The sequence below is a fragment of the Canis aureus genome, chromosome 28 (assembly GCF_053574225.1).
Source record: "Canis aureus isolate CA01 chromosome 28, VMU_Caureus_v.1.0, whole genome shotgun sequence".
Taxonomy (NCBI): Eukaryota; Metazoa; Chordata; class Mammalia; order Carnivora; family Canidae; genus Canis; species Canis aureus.
The window spans coordinates 13,950,349-13,971,378 of record NC_135638.1 but is presented as its reverse complement, the minus strand read 5'-3'; the positions used below and the strand labels follow the sequence as shown (position 1 = coordinate 13,971,378).

The 21,030-nt window shown below is 44.5% G+C and overlaps 2 protein-coding genes across 7 annotated transcripts in view; one reads left to right on the top strand and one right to left on the bottom strand.

Annotated features, from left to right (window-relative positions):
* Positions 1 to 21,030, bottom strand: part of ZNF704 (zinc finger protein 704) — a 253,690-nt gene that overhangs the window by 32,016 nt on the left and 200,644 nt on the right. For 2 of the 4 annotated variants that reach the window (XM_077876458.1, XM_077876457.1), the window contains exons 5-9: positions 17,460 to 17,560; positions 12,564 to 12,831; positions 10,199 to 10,303; positions 2,292 to 2,389; positions 522 to 1,400 (exon numbers count right to left, since the gene is read on the bottom strand). In XM_077876458.1, the coding sequence (XP_077732584.1) occupies positions 1,289 to 1,400; positions 2,292 to 2,389; positions 10,199 to 10,303; positions 12,564 to 12,831; positions 17,460 to 17,560 (684 nt within the window). In that variant the 3' untranslated portion in view covers positions 522 to 1,288. Of the gene's footprint in view, positions 1 to 521; positions 1,401 to 2,291; positions 2,390 to 5,748; positions 6,017 to 10,198; positions 10,304 to 12,563; positions 12,832 to 16,203; positions 16,459 to 17,459; positions 17,561 to 21,030 lie in introns of those variants that run through there. The other 2 variants (XM_077876456.1, XM_077876460.1) reach the window with 2 other exon arrangements.
* Positions 1 to 21,030, top strand: part of LOC144300439 (uncharacterized) — a 97,470-nt gene that overhangs the window by 72,098 nt on the left and 4,342 nt on the right. The window contains exons 3-5 of one of the 3 annotated variants that reach the window (XM_077876463.1): positions 7,985 to 8,107; positions 13,894 to 14,052; positions 19,451 to 19,698. In XM_077876463.1, the coding sequence (XP_077732589.1) occupies positions 7,985 to 8,107; positions 13,894 to 14,003 (233 nt within the window). In that variant the 3' untranslated portion in view covers positions 14,004 to 14,052; positions 19,451 to 19,698. Of the gene's footprint in view, positions 1 to 7,984; positions 8,108 to 10,214; positions 10,944 to 13,893; positions 14,053 to 19,450; positions 19,699 to 21,030 lie in introns of those variants that run through there. The other 2 variants (XR_013367064.1, XM_077876462.1) reach the window with 2 other exon arrangements.

Below are 21,030 nucleotides of genomic sequence, written 5' to 3'. Positions count from 1 at the left end.
ACGATGAACTTATAGAGAGAGCCTGACAACTGCTCCCCTCCCCACACCACTACCCCCGAAACCAACCAACCAACCAACCAACATAGGCGCCAGGCGCCAGGTGCGGCCCGGTGCAAACCCTGGCCCTGCTAGACTGAGAGATTCCTATACCAACACGCATTTTCCTTTTGGTGTTCCCTCTGAGCAAATGCTTCGCGAACAGTTCCGACGTTTTTATAAGAAAAATAAAATTTGGGACCCTCCCACGTGCCCCTATCACGTTTATATGGTTCCTGAACCCATCCCCCGGACATGCTAAAGCATAAAACCTATGAAAGTGCACTGGGAACGGATGTTGGCTTGGTGAGCTCGCACGTCTTTCTGGACGGATGGGGACGCGGGCGGCGCACCTGCGGGCGCACCTGCGGGGACAGCCCGAGTTCTCTGCGGTTCCTGACCCGGGTCAGGGGTGGGGTTTTGAGGGCAGGCCCGATGCCCCGCAAGCCTGGCAGCGACGCCCCGGAACGCAGCATCGAGCTTACCCAGGTGGCCTGCCGGCCTCACCGGTGGGCGGCGGGGTCAGCCGCCCGTCTGTCCGCCCGTCTGTCCGCGTCCGTGCCCCGGGGCGCTCGGGCTCCGCTCCGCCTCGGCCGGTCCTCGACGCCGGAACAGACGAGCAGGTCGGAGGAGCCAAACCTGCACCTGCCGCGGCCCAGCGTGGTGCGCGCTGCTGGGGGCGGGTGGGAACCGGGGAAGGTCCTATTCACAATGAAAGCGGGTATTGTTCTCTGTACAAATGCTACTGAATAACGTGTAGCCTTGTTTTTTTTTTTTGTTTTTTTTTGTTTTTTTTTAATGTCAAAAAAATCTCAGAGATGGCATGATTCAGAAAGCTTATCAAAATATGCCTCCTCTCTAGGCAAAATGGGCTTTGTTGGTTCAGTTGCTACAGAAGTCCACAGTCGTTTGTTGTTTTTTTTCCAGACCTAGACGTACGGCAAAAACAAAACAAGACAGAAAAGCACAAAAAAACCCCAAAAAACAACAAAAAAAATAAACCCAAAAGCTGACTTTTCAAGGAAAAAAAATAGAGCTGCCCCACGCTGGATTCTCAGCAAGAGCAGTGAGGGTGGTGACCTTATTTATTTCTTTATTTTTTGCTGTCATTCCACCAAGTTTCCTGGAGGTGCTTTTTTTCCCGGGCTTCAAGTGTGTTTTGTTCAGAAGAAAAAGCATTTTTCCAGAACGTGCGGTGGAGGGCGAGGACAGTGGCCCCCAGGCTGCCGGCTGGGCTGGGCGGACCTGTGTGTCAGTCGGTGAACCTCTGGCAGGCCTTCTTCCAGCGGCAAGCCGTGCACCACAGGTCCCGGTTCTCCATGCCGTACACCTTGCGGCACTTCTTGCCCTCTCCCCGGGGCTTTCTGCAAGACAGGGAAGGGACGTTTACGCCATGGGCATTCTCTGGAGGGCTTGAAATCCCTCGAAAGAGCATGAGACAATATTAAAAAACCTAGTAGGGTTTTTTCTTTTTAGATTTATTATTATTATTTATTTGAGAGAGAGCATGAGAGAGAGAGAGAGAGAGAGAGAGGTCACAAGCAGGGGGGAGAGCAGGGAGCCTATGTGGGGACTTGATCCCAGAACTCTGGGATCATGACCTGAGGACAGACACTTGACCCCCTGAGCCACCCAGGCGCCCCTAGTAGGGGTTCTTCCTAGGCCCAGGCTTTACCACCTGCTGGATGTTGTCATGGCCACTACGCTTAGCTATCATGCTTCATTGCTAGAACTCTGAAGACTCTACTGGTCCATTTGTGGGCATGTCCATCTTCATTGGATTGTATTAGACAAGTAAATACAAAAAATGCCAGGAGAGAGTTTTACTCTTTTCAGTTTTAAATATGTGCTTTCAAGTGCTCTCTTGCTTCTCAAATTTCTAGCATTCTGGCTAAGGGAATCCTGAGGAGTTTCTCCTCGATCTGTATTAAAAACTATGCCTTAAAGCTCTTTTAATACAGAGGTTAATGCAGTATGACTTTGAAGAGACCCAGGGATCACCATTACCTATTCTGCAAGAAAACTCACTGCAAACTGTTACCATCCCCCCGCCTCCTCCTCCCCAGCCCAACAACACATCTTCCTTGATAATTGATGGGTGGGCAACAATCATGGCAACAAAAGAAAGGGTGTTTTGTCCATTCCAGGGAAATTTTATGGAAGATCGTATCTCTGGTTTCTTTTTTCCTTGCTATTCTTCGGTTTCTCAGTTAATTCCCATGAGATGAGGAGTGTGGGGTTTCAAGCACTCATACCTCAGGCTGACGGTCCCCCTGGGTGGGGAGGACAAGACTGTGTGAGTGTGCTGCCTCTGCTCTCCTGTGCCCACCGGATGGTTATGTGTTGGTGACACCTGGTAAGTACAGGGAAAAAAAGTTGACGGGGCGGGTTCTCCTCATCATGCATTTAGTTAGCCTTTGCCACATGGGCAATAGTCAACATCAGACACGTAGAGGAAGTGCCACCTTCACAAAGACGTAGGTTCACACAGATAGGGTGATGCTCATGGCAGGATGTAAACGCCCCTCGCCCCCAACCCCCCAAACAGAAAAGACTCGGTAACAATTAATACTTAAAAAATCTTCATGACTTCACGTGTGTATTCCAGGTTGTTTCCCACAGTGACATAATTTCACTCGAATAACATTCCAAACCTTAAAGTAGCATCTCGCTTATACTAAGCCTCATGATCTACCTTTTAAAAAAGACAAATACCTAGAGAGGTTAAGAGAGTCATCTAAAATTATATGGGCAGTCAATGCCAATGAAACAACATGGACCTTGGCCTTCTGTTTGCTCTACGAGATCATTGTCAGCCCCTGAATAAATGGCTTCTTGCATAAGACATCCACACAGCAGAGGGTCAGGTCCAAACAGGGATAAAGGCTACAAGCAAAGAGTCCAAGCAAATCAAGAACAGATGTCATCCACCCGCTATGTGCCAGGTTCACTGACAATAGCTGTAATTGTCACAACTCCCCCACGTGGTAAGTATCATTCTTGTTCCCACTTCTTCTTTTTTTTAAAGGTTTTATTCATTCATGAGAGGCACAGAGAGAGGGGCAGAGACATGGGGAGAGGGAGAAGCAGGCTCCCTGCAAGGAGCCTGATGTGGGACTCGATCCCAGACCCCAGGATCACGCCCTGAGCTGAAGGCAGATGCTCAACTGCTGAACCACCCAAGTGTCCCTTTTCCTCACTTTATAGATGAGGAAACCAAGGCATGGGGAGGTTAGATAACTTGGCCAAGGTCAGGGAACTTGTAACAGCAGAGCTAGCCCTGTAGTGACCTCTTCTGGTGCCAGAGCATGTGCCTGACCACATTATACCTCTGTCTCTCAGTCATAATAACACGAGGGCACCTTGCTCTTGATTCCTCTTACATTTCTTATCAGTCCCTTCACATCACCTGCTCTCATAATACTAAATATTGTCCCAGCACCTGGAATTCTCAACAGCTAAAAAAACAAATTTTTATAAGAAGAAATTATATTTCAAGGAAATATATAGCATTGCCATATATAGAAGAACAGACATTTAATGAATTTAGCAACTTAATTATGTAGAAGCCAACATGGCCATGGAAGAACCATGACCAATTAACAGTCATGGGAACATTCCTAAGGCATAGTTATAGAATTGAATTTCTCTAGGACAGGTGCTACCATTTTTTCTTTTCTTTCAATTCAAAGAAATATACATCAGTGTTATCTTCCTAGATGTTAATTTAAAAACTTAGTAAAAACCTAGCATTTTAAACCACTGTTGCCATGATTCTGAATTATTCTGTACCATTGGTCTTTACTTTTTGCTAAAGCTGGGTAGGCCTGAGGGCCAGGGGTGAGATAATATGTAACTTTTTTAAAAATAAAAGCTTTGGAGTTCACTATATGCATTTGATGTGGATAGATATGTAGGTCTTTCTGGGAGCAGAATGTCCCCCTCCTCCCATCCCCCACACCTACCCTGTGTCCCACCTCTGACCAGAGTGTGTAACAGCAAACCAGAGGGCGCGAATGCTCCAGGTGTTCACAGCCACTGTAGTCATCTAGAATGTGCTCATATGAATTGTTTTAAATGGTCAAGACAATTAAAAAAAAACACCTACAAATTATTATAAAATTCACAAATTCCCAAAAATACTGCCTTATTTAGTGAGAGAACCAGAAGTTTAGTTGACATGACAGTGACACTACTTCCATCAGCTGGGGATAATGTGGAAGGTTCTAAATTGTGCAAAATTGCCACACCTCTTTTATGTGGGGGGATATGAGATGATAGGGTGTTCTTCATTCGACAAATATTTACGAAGTTCTTACTATGCACCAGGTACTACTGTTCACACAGCTGTGAACAACACCAAGTCTCTGTTCTCATGGAGCAGACATTCGAGTGGGGAGACAGACAACAAATACAAACAAATAAGATCGTTTTAGTGATAAGTGCCTGAAGAAAATAAAATAGGCCAATAGGCAAAGCCTCATCGAGGGAGAGGACACTTATTTATTTTGGCTGGTGAGAAGGCCCCCTTGCCCCGAGGGGTTGCCTTTTATCTTTAGGGTGCTCTGGAGAAGAGGGAAGCAATGACAGAGGCCTCTGAGGTGCACAGTGCCAATGGGGCCAGAAGACGCTTGTGGAGGTTGGGGTAGGAAGACAAGAGGTGATAGATTCAGGTTATGCCTCCTGGTTGTGATGGGGAAATTGGACTTGGCTGTTGTTCCAGGTGCCAAGGAAGCCATTGGAGAGTTTAAAGTGAGACATCTGATTAATGCTTTCAAAAGATCCCTTTGGCTCCTTAGAGAATGCACTGGAGACAGCCTGGAGAGGAGCCCTGGCAGTCGGGTTAAGAGGCTCTTGCACTATTTTGGGGGGAAAGATGTGCCGGCCATCTAGACGGGGGTGTGGCAGTGGTGGTAGGAAGGGGCTGGGCCCATAGCAGAATCATGGAAGGGTCTGGGACACACGGAAGGATGGGAAAAAAATGAAGACACATCTTTAGAAGAATCAAGGATGGATCAAGGGGAGTCAAGGTTGAATCCTAGCTTCGGGCCTGAGCAGCTGGAGGGCTGGTGGTGCCATTTACTGAAATGGGAAAACTGGTAATGCGCTTGGTTCGAGGAAGGAGTGAGGATCAGGCTTTTGAAGATTCCAAAAACACCGTTTGAGCCACAGGGGCTGACCACAAAAATAACCCCTGCCTCCAGGCTTTATTCCTGCTAATGGCCTTCTGAACTCAGGCGTTTAGGGGCTGCGTGCAGGGTCCTGTCCAATACCAGCAACCCCCCTGCACCCCATCCCATTCCACTGCAGCCCCAGGTTTTGCTGGGTCCAACACAGCAGAAGCCAGGACCTACTTCCCACCTTGGCCTGGGGCTCAGTTCTGTGTGAGGACCAATCTGACCTAACTTGTGAGCTTTCCTGGAGACTTCTAATAGCAAAACAATCACGGTTTAGTGGGGGGGGGGGGGGGGGGGCGGGGCGTGGGGGGGGAGAGAAATGGGGAGCCAGGATAGGGAACGGACATTTATTTAGCGCTTGCAAATGGGAAAGGCAGGCTGCCTGAGTTTATATATGATTTCATTTAATCCTCAAGAAACCCCTGCAAGTGAAGTGCTGTTATCTGCATTTTGTAGATAAGATAATTCAGACCTCGAGCCGGGAGGTGGCCTGCACAGCATCCCGGAGTTATAAGTAGCAGTAGTAGTAATTTACCGAGGGCTTGTTACACTAAGTGCCTTTGAGTGCTATCTACTTTCATCTTCACCACGACCCTAGGATAAGTAGTACGGCCATCACGTCCACTTTCTCGATAAGGGAGTGGAGAAGTTCGGTCAAGTTGCCACACAGTAAGTGGTGGGGCCAGTGCTTGAACACAGTCTGTCTCGTACCAGCTGACCTTGGAACTAGTTCGGAATGATGCAAGGCCCTGCTCTTTCCATTCTTCAATCGTGCCATGTAGCTGATGGAAATACGGTGCGCCCTAAAATAAAGCCCCGTGCAGCATTATGTTGGCTATCTCTCCCGGTGGCCTCCACATTTCAATCTTTATTAGACTGTTTTTTTCTTTCCTTTTTAAAAATTTTTTATTAGTTTTATTTATTTATTAAGATTTTATTTATTCAAGAGAGTCACACAGAGAGAGGCAAAGACACAGGCAGAGGGAGAAGCAGGCTCCCTGAGGGGGGGAGCCTGATGTGGGACTCGATCCCAGGACCCCGGGATCATGACCTGAACAAAAGGGAGATGTTCAACCACTGAGCCACCCAGGCATTCTGAGTTTAAAGAACTTTATTCTGCAAAGATCATGGCTGATTTCTCCCCCATGCTGAGTATATAGGTCATATACCAGTCAATCTTAAATAGAATACACTTCTTCTGAGCCCTGTATTAAACAGCAATGAGATGCCTCACAGGCAGCAATAATGTTCTGTACTGTGAGCCAGTGCTAGGCACTGTGCTCAACAATACACCTCTCTGAGGTAGACTCAAGTGGAGGGCATTGCTTAAGAGAGGTCATGAGACTGGCTAGATGTCAAAGTTTGTTCAATGGCAGAGCCAGGATTTTGCATCTGAGCCTCATACCAAAGCAGTAAGAATGTTGTGTCCTTCTGTAAATATATCAGGGACATTTCTTTTCTTTGTGATGTTCTATCTCTCAAGTGGAAAAAACAGATCCTTGTCTTGGTGGTAATCTCTTTTAATATACCATTCTGAATTTTCCTTTGAGGTTAAAAAAAAAAAAAAACATAAAAAGCAACCCAGCCAAACATCTCATCATCAAGGACTGCTATTTTAGGTTTGGAGACCCTCCCTCCAGCCTGAAGCTTCCTGGAATGGCCCTTGGATGGCATGTCAGTTTGCTCTTGGTTGCATGGGCTCATTATAGACCGCACGTTCGTGTTAGCCCCGATTCATACATTGACACGGTCATCCCTAATGTGGTTATATTTGGAAACAGGGCCTTTAAGGAAATAATTAAGGATAAATAATGTTAAAAGGCTGGGACTCTGATCCTATAGGATTAGTGTCCTTAAAAGAAGAGATACCAAAGGGCTCTCTCTCCATCCTCCCCCTACACCCCCTCCCTCACCTCCACCAACAGAAAAGGCCACATAAAGACACAGTGAGAAGGTGGCTCTCTACCAGCCATGAAAAGAGCTCTCACCAGGACCTGAACTAGCCAGCACCCAGATCTGGGACTTCTAGCCTCCAAAACTGTGAGAAGATACATTTTGGTTGTTTAAAGCCATCCGGTCTATGGTATTATGTTATGGCAGTATGAGCAGACTCATACAAGGTGAAGAGCTCAGCTTTCTGTCAAGAAAAGACAGAGAAAAGAATGTAGATAATTAGAAGAAAAGATGGGGTCATCCGGGAAAAACAGCTCAAAGATTGCTGTAATTAATGAGGGGTCTTCTCCCCACCCTTCTGTCCATGGCCTTCGGCTAGAAAAGACTGAGCGTCCAGTTACATTTGTAACTATGCAGAACAGCCTTCACCACTCCACACCTCTGGGAAGAGGTCTTACCCAGGGAACTTATTAAAGCCTGATGTTCAGGAAATCTTGTGCAGGCAAATGAATAAATAAAATCCTGCAAACCTTGGGATTTCTCAGAAGGAGATTATTTCCATTCTCTAGGAAGCGTATAAAAGCATCCCCTCCTCAATACCAGGTCTCCAAGATGTGGGGGAAAAAAGCAAAACTTAAATGGGGTTGACAGCCTCAGGGTATTTGTTTTGGAGTACAAAGAGAAACGTGTTCTTTAAAGAGCATTTCATAAAATGGGAATTGCTTTGTTCTTCCGTTTGGATACAGTTGAGGCCATCACTAATACTAATTCATTAGCATTGGAAATGTTTAGAGCTTCTGTCTGAAAGCCCTATTACACTGAGTTAGAAAGTAGGAATTCATATGCCTTTAGATTTGACCTGGCTCTCCGTCTCCTAGGGGCAGGGACTGCATTCCTGGAGAATTCAGGAACTGTTGCTGGCACCCAGTCAGTGGACGTGGGCCAGTCCTGTGCTTACGTGGTGTGGCGTTGTACGATCCCCCACCAGAAGGAGGCAAACAGTAAGCACCTACTTTTTTTTTTTTTTTTTTTTTAAAGCCTTGATAGTATAGCAACTTCAGAACATTTTTAATTGTGAGCCTTCTCTCTAGGGTGAAAACAAAGCCTGGGAAAATAGCATCCGCTCCCCTTGTCTTTAGTTTGAAATAGGAATGGCTGCTAAAACAGTCTAAAGTGTTGGCGGAAACATTACACAACCAGATAGACTGAGGATTCTGTGGCGAAAGACTACACTACAAACTACATGAGGATTTTAGTGGGATACCTACTTAACCAGCCACTCTATACACGTGCTGTCAAAGCTCTTGTCTGGACTGTCCCTGGTAACTAATGAAATTAGGGACTTTGAAAAATCTAACACACTGAGATGAGGGTAGAGATACACACAGTGTCCACAGCAGAGAAGAACATTAAAATCTTGCTGCTGGAAAACAAACAATAGAAGGTATCCTGGCTGGTCACTTACTGTGTAAAACATTTGAGAACTTTAGAGGACATGTAGCTAGTCATAAACCACTCGGGGGTTTCTCTACACTTCAGAAGGAGGTGATTTAATTAATAAAGCAAAAGGGAAAGAAACTCCATTTTGGTTGGTCACAGAGGTTACCTGAAAAGACGTCTAAACTGGGCTGTTCCAGCCACTTGCTACACTTGTTTGTACCCCAGGTGAGCAATATGGTATATGCTCTTAAAAATTCTTCTCAAATCAAAGGAATTAACAGGATTCAGAATAGTGGGTCTTTATAATTCTGTATTTGTAGCTGTCTTTCTAGGTTAGAAGGGTTGTCTCAAATGTGATATTGAAAGCCACTCTGGGTCTTTTTATGTCTACCCCTCAAAAAATAAAGAGAAGTCTCCCAAAGGACTGATTGTTAACCTCTGACACCTTCCTCAGTTGATCATTGTTCTTGCCAGAAGCAAAACTGATACCTGTGTGTTCTCTTCTAATATCTGCTAACAAGATCTCTCCTTGCATTCTTGCTCTTTCAGAGTAGCCAGCCATTATTACTATTTCGTGAAGTGGGTGACTTTCATAATTACTCCAGATCCTTGATTATTATTTAAAAAATCAAATTCCAAGAGTATTTTCTGGAAGCCACAAATTCCCCAAATTGCTGCCAGCAGGATACTTTTTATTGTTGGCTATTCTCCTAGGGAATTTAATAAATATTCATCGACAGGGCACAGCATAATTGATTGAGCTGCTTTCAGTTTTATCAGCCTGGTAGGAGGGCTTAGTATTTTCTGGAAACCTCTAGAAGTTGCCAGTGGTTGACAATAAGAAGCTTTTGTGAGGTCCTTGGGGAGAGCGGTGGAGAGGAGAAAATAAGGATAATGTCTGTTATCATAAGCCACTTTGTGAACCTTATCAGGAGTTATAAACCACTGTGGGCATCAATAGTGTTAGGTCTGTGGATATTCTGTGATAAGCTACAAAAGACCCCATATAATTTTAAATGAATGGTTAGGAATCAAGTTAATTCATGGCGATTTATCAGACAGCAATCATTTACTATGTCAAATCAATTCTTATATACCACTTAAACCTGATTGCATAGTTCAGCACTCTTTATTTTCAGAGTACCCATCAGCATGGATTACTCAAGCTTTGGAAAAAAAAGTGATTTCGTTTTTTTTTTTTTTTTTGAACCTTTCAAAATGACATACCCACAAACAATAATTTCAAAGTCATAAATTTTATAAAGTTACTCATAACAATAAATATCATGTGTGTACAGGATCTTTTTCTTTTACGTTCAGCGTCTGAGTTCAGCCAGTAATTCTATAAAGCCTTTTGGAAGCATACAGATACACCACGGACACAAACGCTCTTGACACATTTCTAACAAGTTGTTTATCAGCAGCTGCACCTCTCCTGGTTTTCTAAAATGCCAGTCGTAACACCTTTTACCACAGACAAGCTGGGCTGGGCTGGACCATGAAATACATGCTGGGGAGTGTACAAGTATCACTTAAGGAATACTACTTCTGGTATTCTGAGTTTTGCCTTTCTCTTGCATGTTTTTATAATTTGTTCTCTAAATTTATGTTTGGCTTTGACCAGATTTCTGGCTTTTTGTTTTTCTACTTACTGGAATGCCTGTGAAGGTAACTGGAGGAGACTGCCAAGAAATGCTGAAGCTGCTGCCGTTGGGGGTGAACTTGGCCGATCCTGGAATGGTCACGGGGGGTGTGGCCTGTCCCACAGAAAACAGAGAACATTGTTATGAAACAACATTTCTCCTCACAGTCCTAAGCTATCATTGCCAAAGTAGGGCCCCAAAATGGTTTCAGCTGTATTAATAACTTAGACTAATTCTCCAACAGGAGATTAAACATAGCTGAAGAGAATAGCTAGAAATAAGCTTTTTATAAATCTTAGTAATCTAATGAATAAGAGCAGGTTTTTTGCTGATTTCTGAAAAGAAATTTTATTATATGTACATGTACCTATTTTAGGACATAGGCCTATTTGTGTGTAAAACACTATGCCTCACCATCAAATTGGGAAATAAACAACTTTACAGGGATGCTGGGTGTGTAAATTGGTACAACATTTGGGGAGGGTAATTTGGCAATATATATCAAAATTCTTAGTATTTTGTATATTAGCTATGCCACTTTTAGAATTCATTCTAACGAAATGGATATAAAGATGTTCATTGCAGAACTATGTATTATGTAAAAAAAACCCCTGGAAATGCAAGTGTCCAATAATAGGGATGTAGGTACGTAAGTCATGATATACCCACAGACTGATGCTGTTGAAGAATACTTGTTGGCATGGGAAAATGTTCATGATATATTAAATGGCAAAAACAAAGCACAAGAAAAACAGTACTATGGTAAATTACTTTTTTAAAAATGACTATATATACATCGAACAAAGTCTTGAAGGACATACAAAAAATATTAACCAAGGAGCTTTCTTGTTGTTGCGGTTCAGGGATGAATTTTCTTCATTTGCTTGTGTTTTTAATACTTTTGATGCTGAACATTCATAATGTCTATAAATAGAATAATCCCAATATTATGAATACATGGTTTGGGAAGGACCTTTTAGATCACCTCGTGCATGTTCCAACTCTCATATAGATGAGCAAAATAGTTGAAATTGGTTCAGGCCCATGATTTCAAACCAGTGTTCTGAATACAACACTGACAAACAAAAACAAAGAAATTAAGTATTCTTTTTGACCAACATAACAAGAGTCAGGAATGAAATTTATTGCATCAACTAATTTAATAATTAGCTCTATTCCATTGCTCTTGACTGTAAGCCTATTAAATCAGTGGCTGGGTACTTCTACAGGTTTAGTTTTTCTAATTATAGATGTAGTTGCTCGTGACAGTGGTTTTATAACTGGCACCACTGGAAAATATTTTGGCAATACATAGCAAGAGCCATAAGCTGTTCATGTTATATCCTGTGACTCAATAATTATTCTTCTGGGAATTCAAAGGGAAAAAAACAAAAGCTACTGGCATGGAGGTGTTCGTAGTAGAGTTATTAATGATAGTGGAAAAACTGGAGAGATTAAAGAGGAGAGAGCTAACGGTAAGAGAATGACTAAAACAACTTGGTGTTTCGATTTAACTGAAAACTAGTCAGTTATATGGAAAATGTTTATAAAACCAGGGTGGGAGAACACAATTACAAATATGGACAGGAGTTTTTTTTTTTTTTTCTTTTTAGGTTGTACAGAGTAGTTGAGAATTCTGGGGAAAAAAGCTTTCTTAAAATTGAATGTTTTGATATGTCATTAAAACAAATCAACATTTAAAAGAGTTAATAAATGCTGGGGGGACAGAAGAGCTTTAGCTGTGTCCTATTTGCAGGATTTGTCTGTAAGGTCTTTTGGGACTTTAGAGTGAAGCAGATCACCTGGAGGGTCTGTCACAATGCAGACTGCTGGACCCCCAGCCCTCCCTCCTGCCCAAAAGGTCTGGGGCTGCCCCAAGAGTTTACATTTCTGACAAGTTCCTAGGTGATGTTGACACTGCTATTTGGGGAACACTGATCATCACTGCTCTGATCTGTGAGGGTTAGTTACCAATTCAGAAGACAGGGCATGAAGTCCCAGAGTTGGGACACAGTGCGGTTATGTCATTGTGCCAAAGCTTTCGGTGCTCACTTTTTCACTTATATTTTTTTATTTAACAGATACTTAGATCGTGGGCCAGGCACAATTGTGAGATCTTTACAATATTAAGGATTTTGAGTCCTATGACAACCTCTAAGGGGTTGGATCTTTAGTCAATATTGGGGAGTCCAAGGACCCCCAGAGCCCCATCTGTGTGAGGTCTGAACTTTAAAAGGAGAAAAAGAAAAAAAGAACTCAGCTATTAGCCTACTTGTGTGATGCTGTTTTTGCACCCTTTCCAGTGCAAAAGCAGAATGCTATTGCTTTTGGTGGGGGGTCAGAGTGGTTACCCCCAAGGTCCTTTGCAAGTCACCTGGTAAGCATGGTCGGTGTGCACGAGGTAGAGGGTGGTGGGAGCTGAGCGGCTCAAGGGTGTCATCAATTTAGTCTCAGTTTTGGCACAAGGAGTTTCTGTTCGGCTTGAATCTGGGATGGGGAAAGTGGGAGGTGAAGCCAGGGACTGAGAAGGTGACACCGGGGCCAGGCTGCTCAGTCCATCTGCCACTGAGTCTGTGTTGAGCTTGATCTCAGTGTAGTAAAAGTCCTCTTCTCCATCACTGTAGTCGGAATCCCCAACACGCCTGGGGCAAAAGAGAGCAAAACATGATGACACGAACCCAGTCTGCCTTCTTGCCCCGAAATCTTGCACTTTCTCTTCCCTCTGTCTGGAATGCTTTTCCCCTGTCTGGTCTGTCTGGCAAACTCTGACTTATCCTGCAACACTCAACTCCACTGTCCACTTGCAGGGAAGCCTTCCTTGACCTCTTAAAACAATTTATTTAACCAATCAGTTATTCAGCAATAAGTTACTGAGAGCCTATTACACCCAGGCACTTTTCTAGGGTCTCCTGATAGCATGATGAACAAAGCAGAGATTATAATGAATTTATATATTTATTTATACTTTACATTTTTACATTATTTATTTTTAAACTTTTTTTAAAGATTTTATTTATTTATTCATGAGAGCACACACACACACACACACACAGAGAGAGAGAGAGAGAGAGAGAGAGAGAGAGACATAGGCAGAGAGAGAAGCAGGCTCCATGCCGGGAGCCCAACGTGAGACTTGATCTCGGTTCTCCAGGATCATGTCCTGGACTGAAGGCGGAGCTAAACCGCTGAGCCACCCAGGCTGCCCTTATTTATATATTTAAATTGTGATGGGATTTACATCCTAGTGGGGGATGCAGACAGGAAACCCACAAAGAAATGCATATTTAATATGTCAAGTAGGGACATATCCCAGAAAGAAAAATTAAAACAGATTTAGCATCCTTTAGCAGGGTAACTGATGAAGGGTGGGCATTTATTTTAAAGAGAAATGTCCAGAGGAAGTCTCACTGAAGTGGTGACATTTGATCGGGGGCATGAGTGACATGAAGGAAAAACCCGCACCAGCAGCACATAGCCCTAGGGAGGGCAGGTTTGGTGTTTTCCACGCAGGGCAGAGAGGCCAGTGGCTGGTGCTCAGGGCACCAGGCTGGTGAACAGAGGCAGATGCAAGATGGCACAGGGCCGTGTAGTCCACGGAATGGCTCTGCATGTCATTCTCAGTGTAATGGAAGCCAGAGGGCTTGTGAGGAATATAAGGTACTTTTTATTTTATTTTTTTTTTAGATTATTTATTTACTTATTAGAGAGAGAGAGCACAGAGAGGAGGAGGAGGAAAGACGGAGAAGTGGACTCCCCACCGAGCAAGGAGCCCAACATGGGACTCAATCCCAGGACCCCTGGAATCACGACCTGAGCCAAAGGCAGATGCTTAACCAACAGAACCACCCAGACGACACTATAAGGTACTTTTTAGAAGGATCACTCTGGCTAGTGTCTGGAGAATAGGGGACAGAGGGCAAGAGCCAGAGGGGGAGGCTGGCAAGGAGGCTGTTGGTGCAGGTGAGCCGTAGCCACTGTCCGGGCGAGGGGGGCTGGTGATGGAAGTGCCCAGAAGTCAAATTTGGGAATGAAGGTTAGGAGTCAGGACTTGGCTCCTCACTGCTAGATCGTCTGAGCTCCCTTTGAAGAGTATTAATTCTTATTCACTTTATTTAATTATTTGGCACATTTCTGTAATTTTTTTTTAAACCCTTGCCACCTCCCTAAGACTGTGCGCCTCTTGGGCTACATCTTGTTCGTTCTGTGTCACTCCACGCACATCGATGTTTCTGGCACAAAGTGCCTGTTAAATGTTGAATGGATGAAGCTGATGTCCTTGAGCATTAATCCTGGAGTCAGATTTCCTGGGTTCAAATCCTGACACCTTCCAGCTGTGTGTGTGACTGTGGCAGCCGACAGGCCCAGTGCCTCGGGCTCTTCACTGATAAAATGGGGATAATCATAGTGCCTGCTTATTGTGAGGATTAAGCCAATAAATGTAGAGGCTGTAGAGGCGTGCCTCATGTATAGTAAGCACCGAGTGCTTATCGAATTAAAATGAAGTTGGAGTTAGAAGGCCTCCATGTTTACTACTGCTCAGAGCAATCTCTTTGTGGTGCTGAGTTCTCCATGAGACATGGGCAACTGTACTTTCCCACAGAAAGTTTTGAGTAAAATAAAATAACCATCAATCTCTTTAGAAAAGATGTGTTTGATTTAATTTCCAGAGACATGGTGCACATCTAGCCACCTGGCTTTATAAGGTGGCCTCTGTACGTCTCCCTTCCATGAGGTAGCCCCAGATTTCATGAACATATCCAGCAGTAGTAGATCACTCACTTGGAATAAACTTTTTTTTCCCCCCTACTCCCAAGCCCTATATAGAACCTAATATAAAAAATCTCTCCGTCTCGTGGGCCTTTCTGTTTGGTCAAATCAGCGGCTTCTCCCAGCCTTGTCCCATGTCCCCGGAGCTCTCAGGCTGGGGCGTCTGGGGAGGTGTCTCTGCTCTCCCAGGTCTGGCAGGGCTTGGCTTTGTGACAAGCATACCATTAAAGACCCCAGAGAGTGGACCCAAGAATGTGCGCCTGTTCTATTCCTGTCCCCACTTCCTTTCCAGTAAAGGGCAGGCCGAGTGGCTACTGACTGCTGAGTGCTACTAATAGACACACAGGCCTAGGGGAAATTGTGTGTCCCACATGGGGATAAATCAGGATCAGCCCCTGGTGTACAAAAGTGGAGTGAGATTTAAGAGAAAAACAGTGTTTTTTTCTTATACTCTTGGCGGGCACTGCAGCTATAGCAGATGTGATATACATATTTTTGGGGGCGGGGGCTCCCCTGCCTTCCCTGCCAGCCAACATGCATTGAAAATGTTCCATCATCCTACATCCCATAATCGAGCTCATGGATGAAAGCAAAGGTGATTTTCCTCTCCCAGTTCATGAGAGAGCTCAGGCCTCAGGCTTCATATGCACAGACTGGCCTCGGAGTTCTGCTAACCCAGGCCCATCCCTGTGCAGTGGCTGGCAGGGTTGTGAATCCTGATGCACCCAGACAATTTAAAAAGCACAGTGTAGGGGCACCTGGGTGGCTCAGTTGGTTAAGTGTTTGGCTTCAGCTCAGGTCGTGATCCCAGGGGCCTGAGATGGAGCCCTGTGTCTGGCTCCCTGCTCAGCGGAGAGCCTCCTTCTCCCCCTGCTTGTGCTCTCGCTCTTTCTCTCTCTCTGTGTCAAATAAATAAGTAAAATCTTTTTTTAAAAAAATGCACAGTGTAAAAGGAATCCTAGGGAAGCAAACACTAGTGGCTACATTTTGAATTTTGCCCACCTTGAGAGCAGCCCGGAAGCTCAAAGAAAAATCGTGAGATGCCACTTATAGTCTATAAATACATATATGTGGCATGGACTTCTTCGAGGTACCGAATAGGATTCAGTTTTCTAGGCAGATGGACTTTAAAACAAATACCCTAGCTCCTGATTATAGCTTCAGGAAGTTTTTTCTAGACCTTTAAATAACTCGGAGCTATTTACATGATGAGTTGTCCTGACAATGAGGCTTGAGGGGAGACACTGGAGGATTTCCTTCCCTGGAGACTTCAGGAACAGGAGTGAGGGTGTTCTGCGGTGTTTCGGTGGGGTATTTCTTGGAGGGTAAAGGTAGACACGACCCCCCTGGTGAGGGGAGCAGAAGCCCAGCCCTGCTGCACCACACCCACAGGGCTTGGTAACCTCCTGTGTGCTGTTCTCTGGAAGGGTCTGGCTGTGTCCCCAAACATCAGTAAGTGAGCTAGACTCCTGCTTCTCTCCACAGTCACTGAAGGAGCCCACCTGCACAGACCAGCAAAATTACTGTAGAGAGCCCACTATTATTTTCTTTTAATACCACTTTTTTTATGGATGATGCATTTCCTAAATTTGTCCCTTGCTTGGCCGAGTGACTGGAGTGTTTATTTCTCGACACTCATCTCATTGAAAGGACTCCTTTGTCCAAGCGTTTGGGGACTTGGTCATGCATTTGGATTTGCCTTATACACACTGGCTATGGCTTACAGCCTCCCAAGCTCCTCCGGAGTCCAATGTTCCTGGGCAGGAAAGACCCAGAGCCAACAGGACAAGACTGAGGAACCTCCACTGCCCCTGTAGTGTGACTCCTTATCACTGCTGCTGGAAACTGCGTGTTCGCTTTCCTTAAAAACGGTTTTTAAATAACCCAAGGAAAAGCATAGATCGTACACATAAAGGGCTTATCTGAACAACAGAAAATGAAGGAGCCAAGTCATCAGGTGTCATAAGAGTAGAAACCACAGCGCCGATTGACACAGTGGTTCTTAAACCCTTTTCTGGCTATCTATGTGCTTTTAAGACTCAAAGTCATGAATATTCCCCATTGGGAAAAATGCACATCGAATTTGACAATTTCAGGGGGGCCAAGGAACCTACTCTACGCTAGCATTTTATATTTTACAAATCACGCTCACATCCATTTTATTTTTGACTCCTTACACATGACCTGGCTGGGCTGATATTACTATTAGCCTAATTTTCAGAGGGAACTGAGGCTCTGAGCAGTGACTTGCCTAAGGTTACTTGGTAACTAAATTGAGGAGGCTTTGCAAGGTTACATCCATATTCTTTCCACTGTGCCATACTGGCCTATATTATCTGAGTGGCCGTCTCCATAGGGGTTAGGAAGACCAAGCAAGCCCAGTCTCTATTCCTGTGTTCAGAACTTTTAAGGCATAGTGTGGTGTATAATATCTGAGTGCAGGTGACCCTAGATTGAACTCGTGGAGACTAAACATCAAGCCCTGAAGGGAGGGTTGCCTTACCCAAGATGAATGGTCCGTATGTGTTTCTGGATACCTGCTGCAGTGCTCAGCACCTTCCCGCAGTTTTTCCAGAGGCATTTGAACATCACCTTCATAGAATTCTGTAAACAGGAGAAAATTACATTGAAATGAAAATTAACCCATCAATATTTTCTGTCATCCCAACACATTTCTTCCCCTTTTGTTAGGAAAGTAACAAATTGGGCACCTGGGTGGCTCAGTCGGTTAAGCATCTGCCTTCAGCTCAGGTCATGATCCTGGGGTCCTGGGATGGAGCCCGCATCAGGCTTCCTGCTCATCGGGGAGCCTGCTTCTCCCTCCCCCTCTGTCCCCCCTCCCACCCCGCTCATGCACGCTCTTTCTCCAATCAATCGATCTTAAAAAAAAAAAAAGGGAAGGTAAGAACTTGGGGTGCCTGGGTAGCTCAGTCAGTTAAGCGTCTGACTGGATTTGGGCTCAGGTCATGATCTCAGGGTCATGGGATCAAGCCCTGCGTTGGACTCAGTGCTCAATAGGGACTCTGCTTCAGATTCTCTTCTGTTCCTTCTCCTTCTGCCCCCGCCTCACTCTCTCTCCCTCCAAAATAAAGAAGTCTTAAAAAAGAAGGGTGGCAACTTCCCATCATCTTGAGTATAATTCAGCATGCCATTCTAGGGAACACCCCCCCCCCTCAGCTGGTGACGATCTTGCTGACCTCAGACATTTTCCTGCATCCTTCATGGATAGTAAGTCGCTCTGAATATTTAGTTCATTTTCATTAAGGTGGTCACAGTGCCATTAGTTAGGCATTAATGACGGTATCTAACATTAGTTGAGCACTTACCATATGCCAAGTGCTGTTAAAAAAGTTTATCTCATATAATTCCAAGAGATAAATCCTATTATTGCCACCATTGTATAGATTCATAGAGTTTCAGTAAATGGTGCTCAGTGAATGAACCAGCTTCTAGCAAAGCTGGGAATCCAGGCAGTTCGGCACCAGGAATTGCCCTTTCCTCTAGGACACAATGCCTCCTTTCTCTTACGAGGGTCTCAGTGTTTCCCCAAAACAGCACAGCGATTGAGAGCACTGATTTTGGACTTACTTTCTCAAGTACCTGTCTCATGGGGTTATTAATGGATTAAATGAGGTCATGAAAGTGAATCCTTCAGCACAACACCAACAGGAGTAATAATTATTCAACCAGTGGTAGTTGTCATGGTATTATTATGATTATACTTCCTGAAATGAATGTGCCAGGAGATTAGTTTTCTCCAGAGAGGGCCCTTGTCCTTGAGATGCCACCGTTTGGCTGATTATTCCCACAGGCCTGGTGATAGTCACTGCTGTGTGCTCACGAAGCCCCGTTTTCTCTTCCTCTGAGTACACAGCCAGACCCCATTTCCCAGCCTCCCTTGCAGTCAGGTGGGGGCAGGTGACTGAATTAGGATAATGGAATGGGGGCAGAAGCAATATATATTCCTTCTGAGACTTGTCCCTCAACTACCTGGCAACCAGTATGGCACTCAAGGACTTAAGGTACAGCAGAACCACTTAACGGGGTGGGGGGGTTCTCAATCTTTTGCTTGCCCTGCACCCTTTTGGCAGTTTCACTAAACCTATGGAAAGGGATTTTTTTTTAACATTTAAAATAAAACACATAGAAATACAAAAAAGAGCAAGTGTACTGAAATACAGTTATCAAAGTATTACAAGTATTTTGTGATATGGTTCTCCATGCACTCTTTAATTAACATATTGAATAGCAAGATCTTGAAGTGAGTCTAATGACTAACCATAATTTCAAAGCATTGTTAAGCCTAAATGATATTTCATGATAGCTGCTAAAATTGTAATGTGATATGAAAATACCTATGCTTTCAATCGGTAGTAAAGTCACAGGTGGCACTAATATTATGGTTTGATGCTGTCAACCATTATTACAGGACACGTGGAATTATAGTTAAGAGCTTAATGATAATGAAAATATATACTTTTTCCCCACTCCAAGTTCACAGACCCTCTGAATTCTGTATACCCTTTTGGAGACCTGTGGACTTCAGGTTAAGAACCCCTGCAGTAGGAGGAAGGAGCCTAGGTCGCTGGAGGAGAGATACCCCCTTCACCATTCCCACTGACCTGATTGGATTGTGACATATGAAATAAATAAACCTTCACAGTGTTAAGCCACGGACGTTTAGAAATAGGCTGTTCCAACAGTAAGCCTGCCCTTCCTTACCAATAAACACAGTAGCGGTGACACCTTCCCTGAACTGAGGGTATTGATGTCACTTTGTTTACAAGCCCGGTAGGATTTATTTCTGCCATCAAGCCCTTGTGGGGACCCAGCAGTATATGCCCTGTTCTGTGGAGCAATCATGTACACATTTAGAAGACAACTCACTCAGGTATTGCCGATGGGATTAGTATCCTGATCCAGGTGGCCACCCCCCCACACCCCAAAGACTTTTGGTGTATTTCTCAATTGAAAAGACACCTGGGAACTTCAGGAACTGAGGATATCCTGTGTGTTGGGGAATGGACACTTTCAGCAAGGCGAGTGGAGGAAAAATCACAGCAGGGCACAGCTGCAGTCAGCGAGGTAAGTTGAGGCATAGCAGCAGGAGTCCGGTAGCCCGCTGTGCCCCTGAGGCCCTGTCTAGGTGGCTGGCACTCATGACCCAGCAACCTAGCCATCCCCGCCTCAGGCCTGGGCATCACGAGCCGCTGGGGGCTGCTCACCAGGGCAGTGGGCAGTACTGAGCTTCATAGAAGCTGCCGCTATGAGGAGCTGGGGCTGGAGCCTGAGAAGGGTGTGAAGGAAGCTGAGAAGCAAACACACGCTTAGGAGACTTTAAAGTACACGATCCTAATGAGTCTGTGTTTATTCTAAGGAGACTGTTCACAAATCTCAGGCTCCCTGATCTCCTTGGGCCATTGATGTAAACACACGGTCTGTAAGATGAACAAAAGGGGGAGAGTTTAAATCCTACCCCCTTGGCCCCAGAGGTTCACAGAAAGGAACTCTGTTTGGTATTTTTTATTCAAAGCACATAATGACTTAACAATATTAAGGAATAAACCCTCACACTAGGAGTGCTTTTTACCCATTTTTCAAACAATGAAACTATTAAAATATTTTCCACTTAAGGGAGTTAATGACTCAAACCAAAATTACATGTATCTTGAGAGTCCAAATGTCTGTCTGGAAATAAAGTCATGATAGATGAAAACACTTTTTAAAAAGATTTTATGTATTTGAGAGAGAGTGAGCGAGCACAAGCGGGGGGGGGGGGGGTGCGCGGCCGGTAAGACAATTGATGCAAGACTCGATTGCAGGACCCCAGGATCATGACCTGAGCTGAAAGCAGCTGCTTAATTAACCAAGCCACCCGGGTGCCCCTGAAAATAATTTTTGATTCATTCCAAACCTTTTTGCTGATGGTATCATTCGATTAAACTAAACAGCTATTTAGCAAGGAATATTATAGGTGCCAGGGAGAGAAAGAGAGAGAGAGAGAGAGAGAGAGAGAGAGAGAGAGAAACTGCTCTCCAAGAATTTACATGCTAGTGGGGGAGAGACAGAGATGC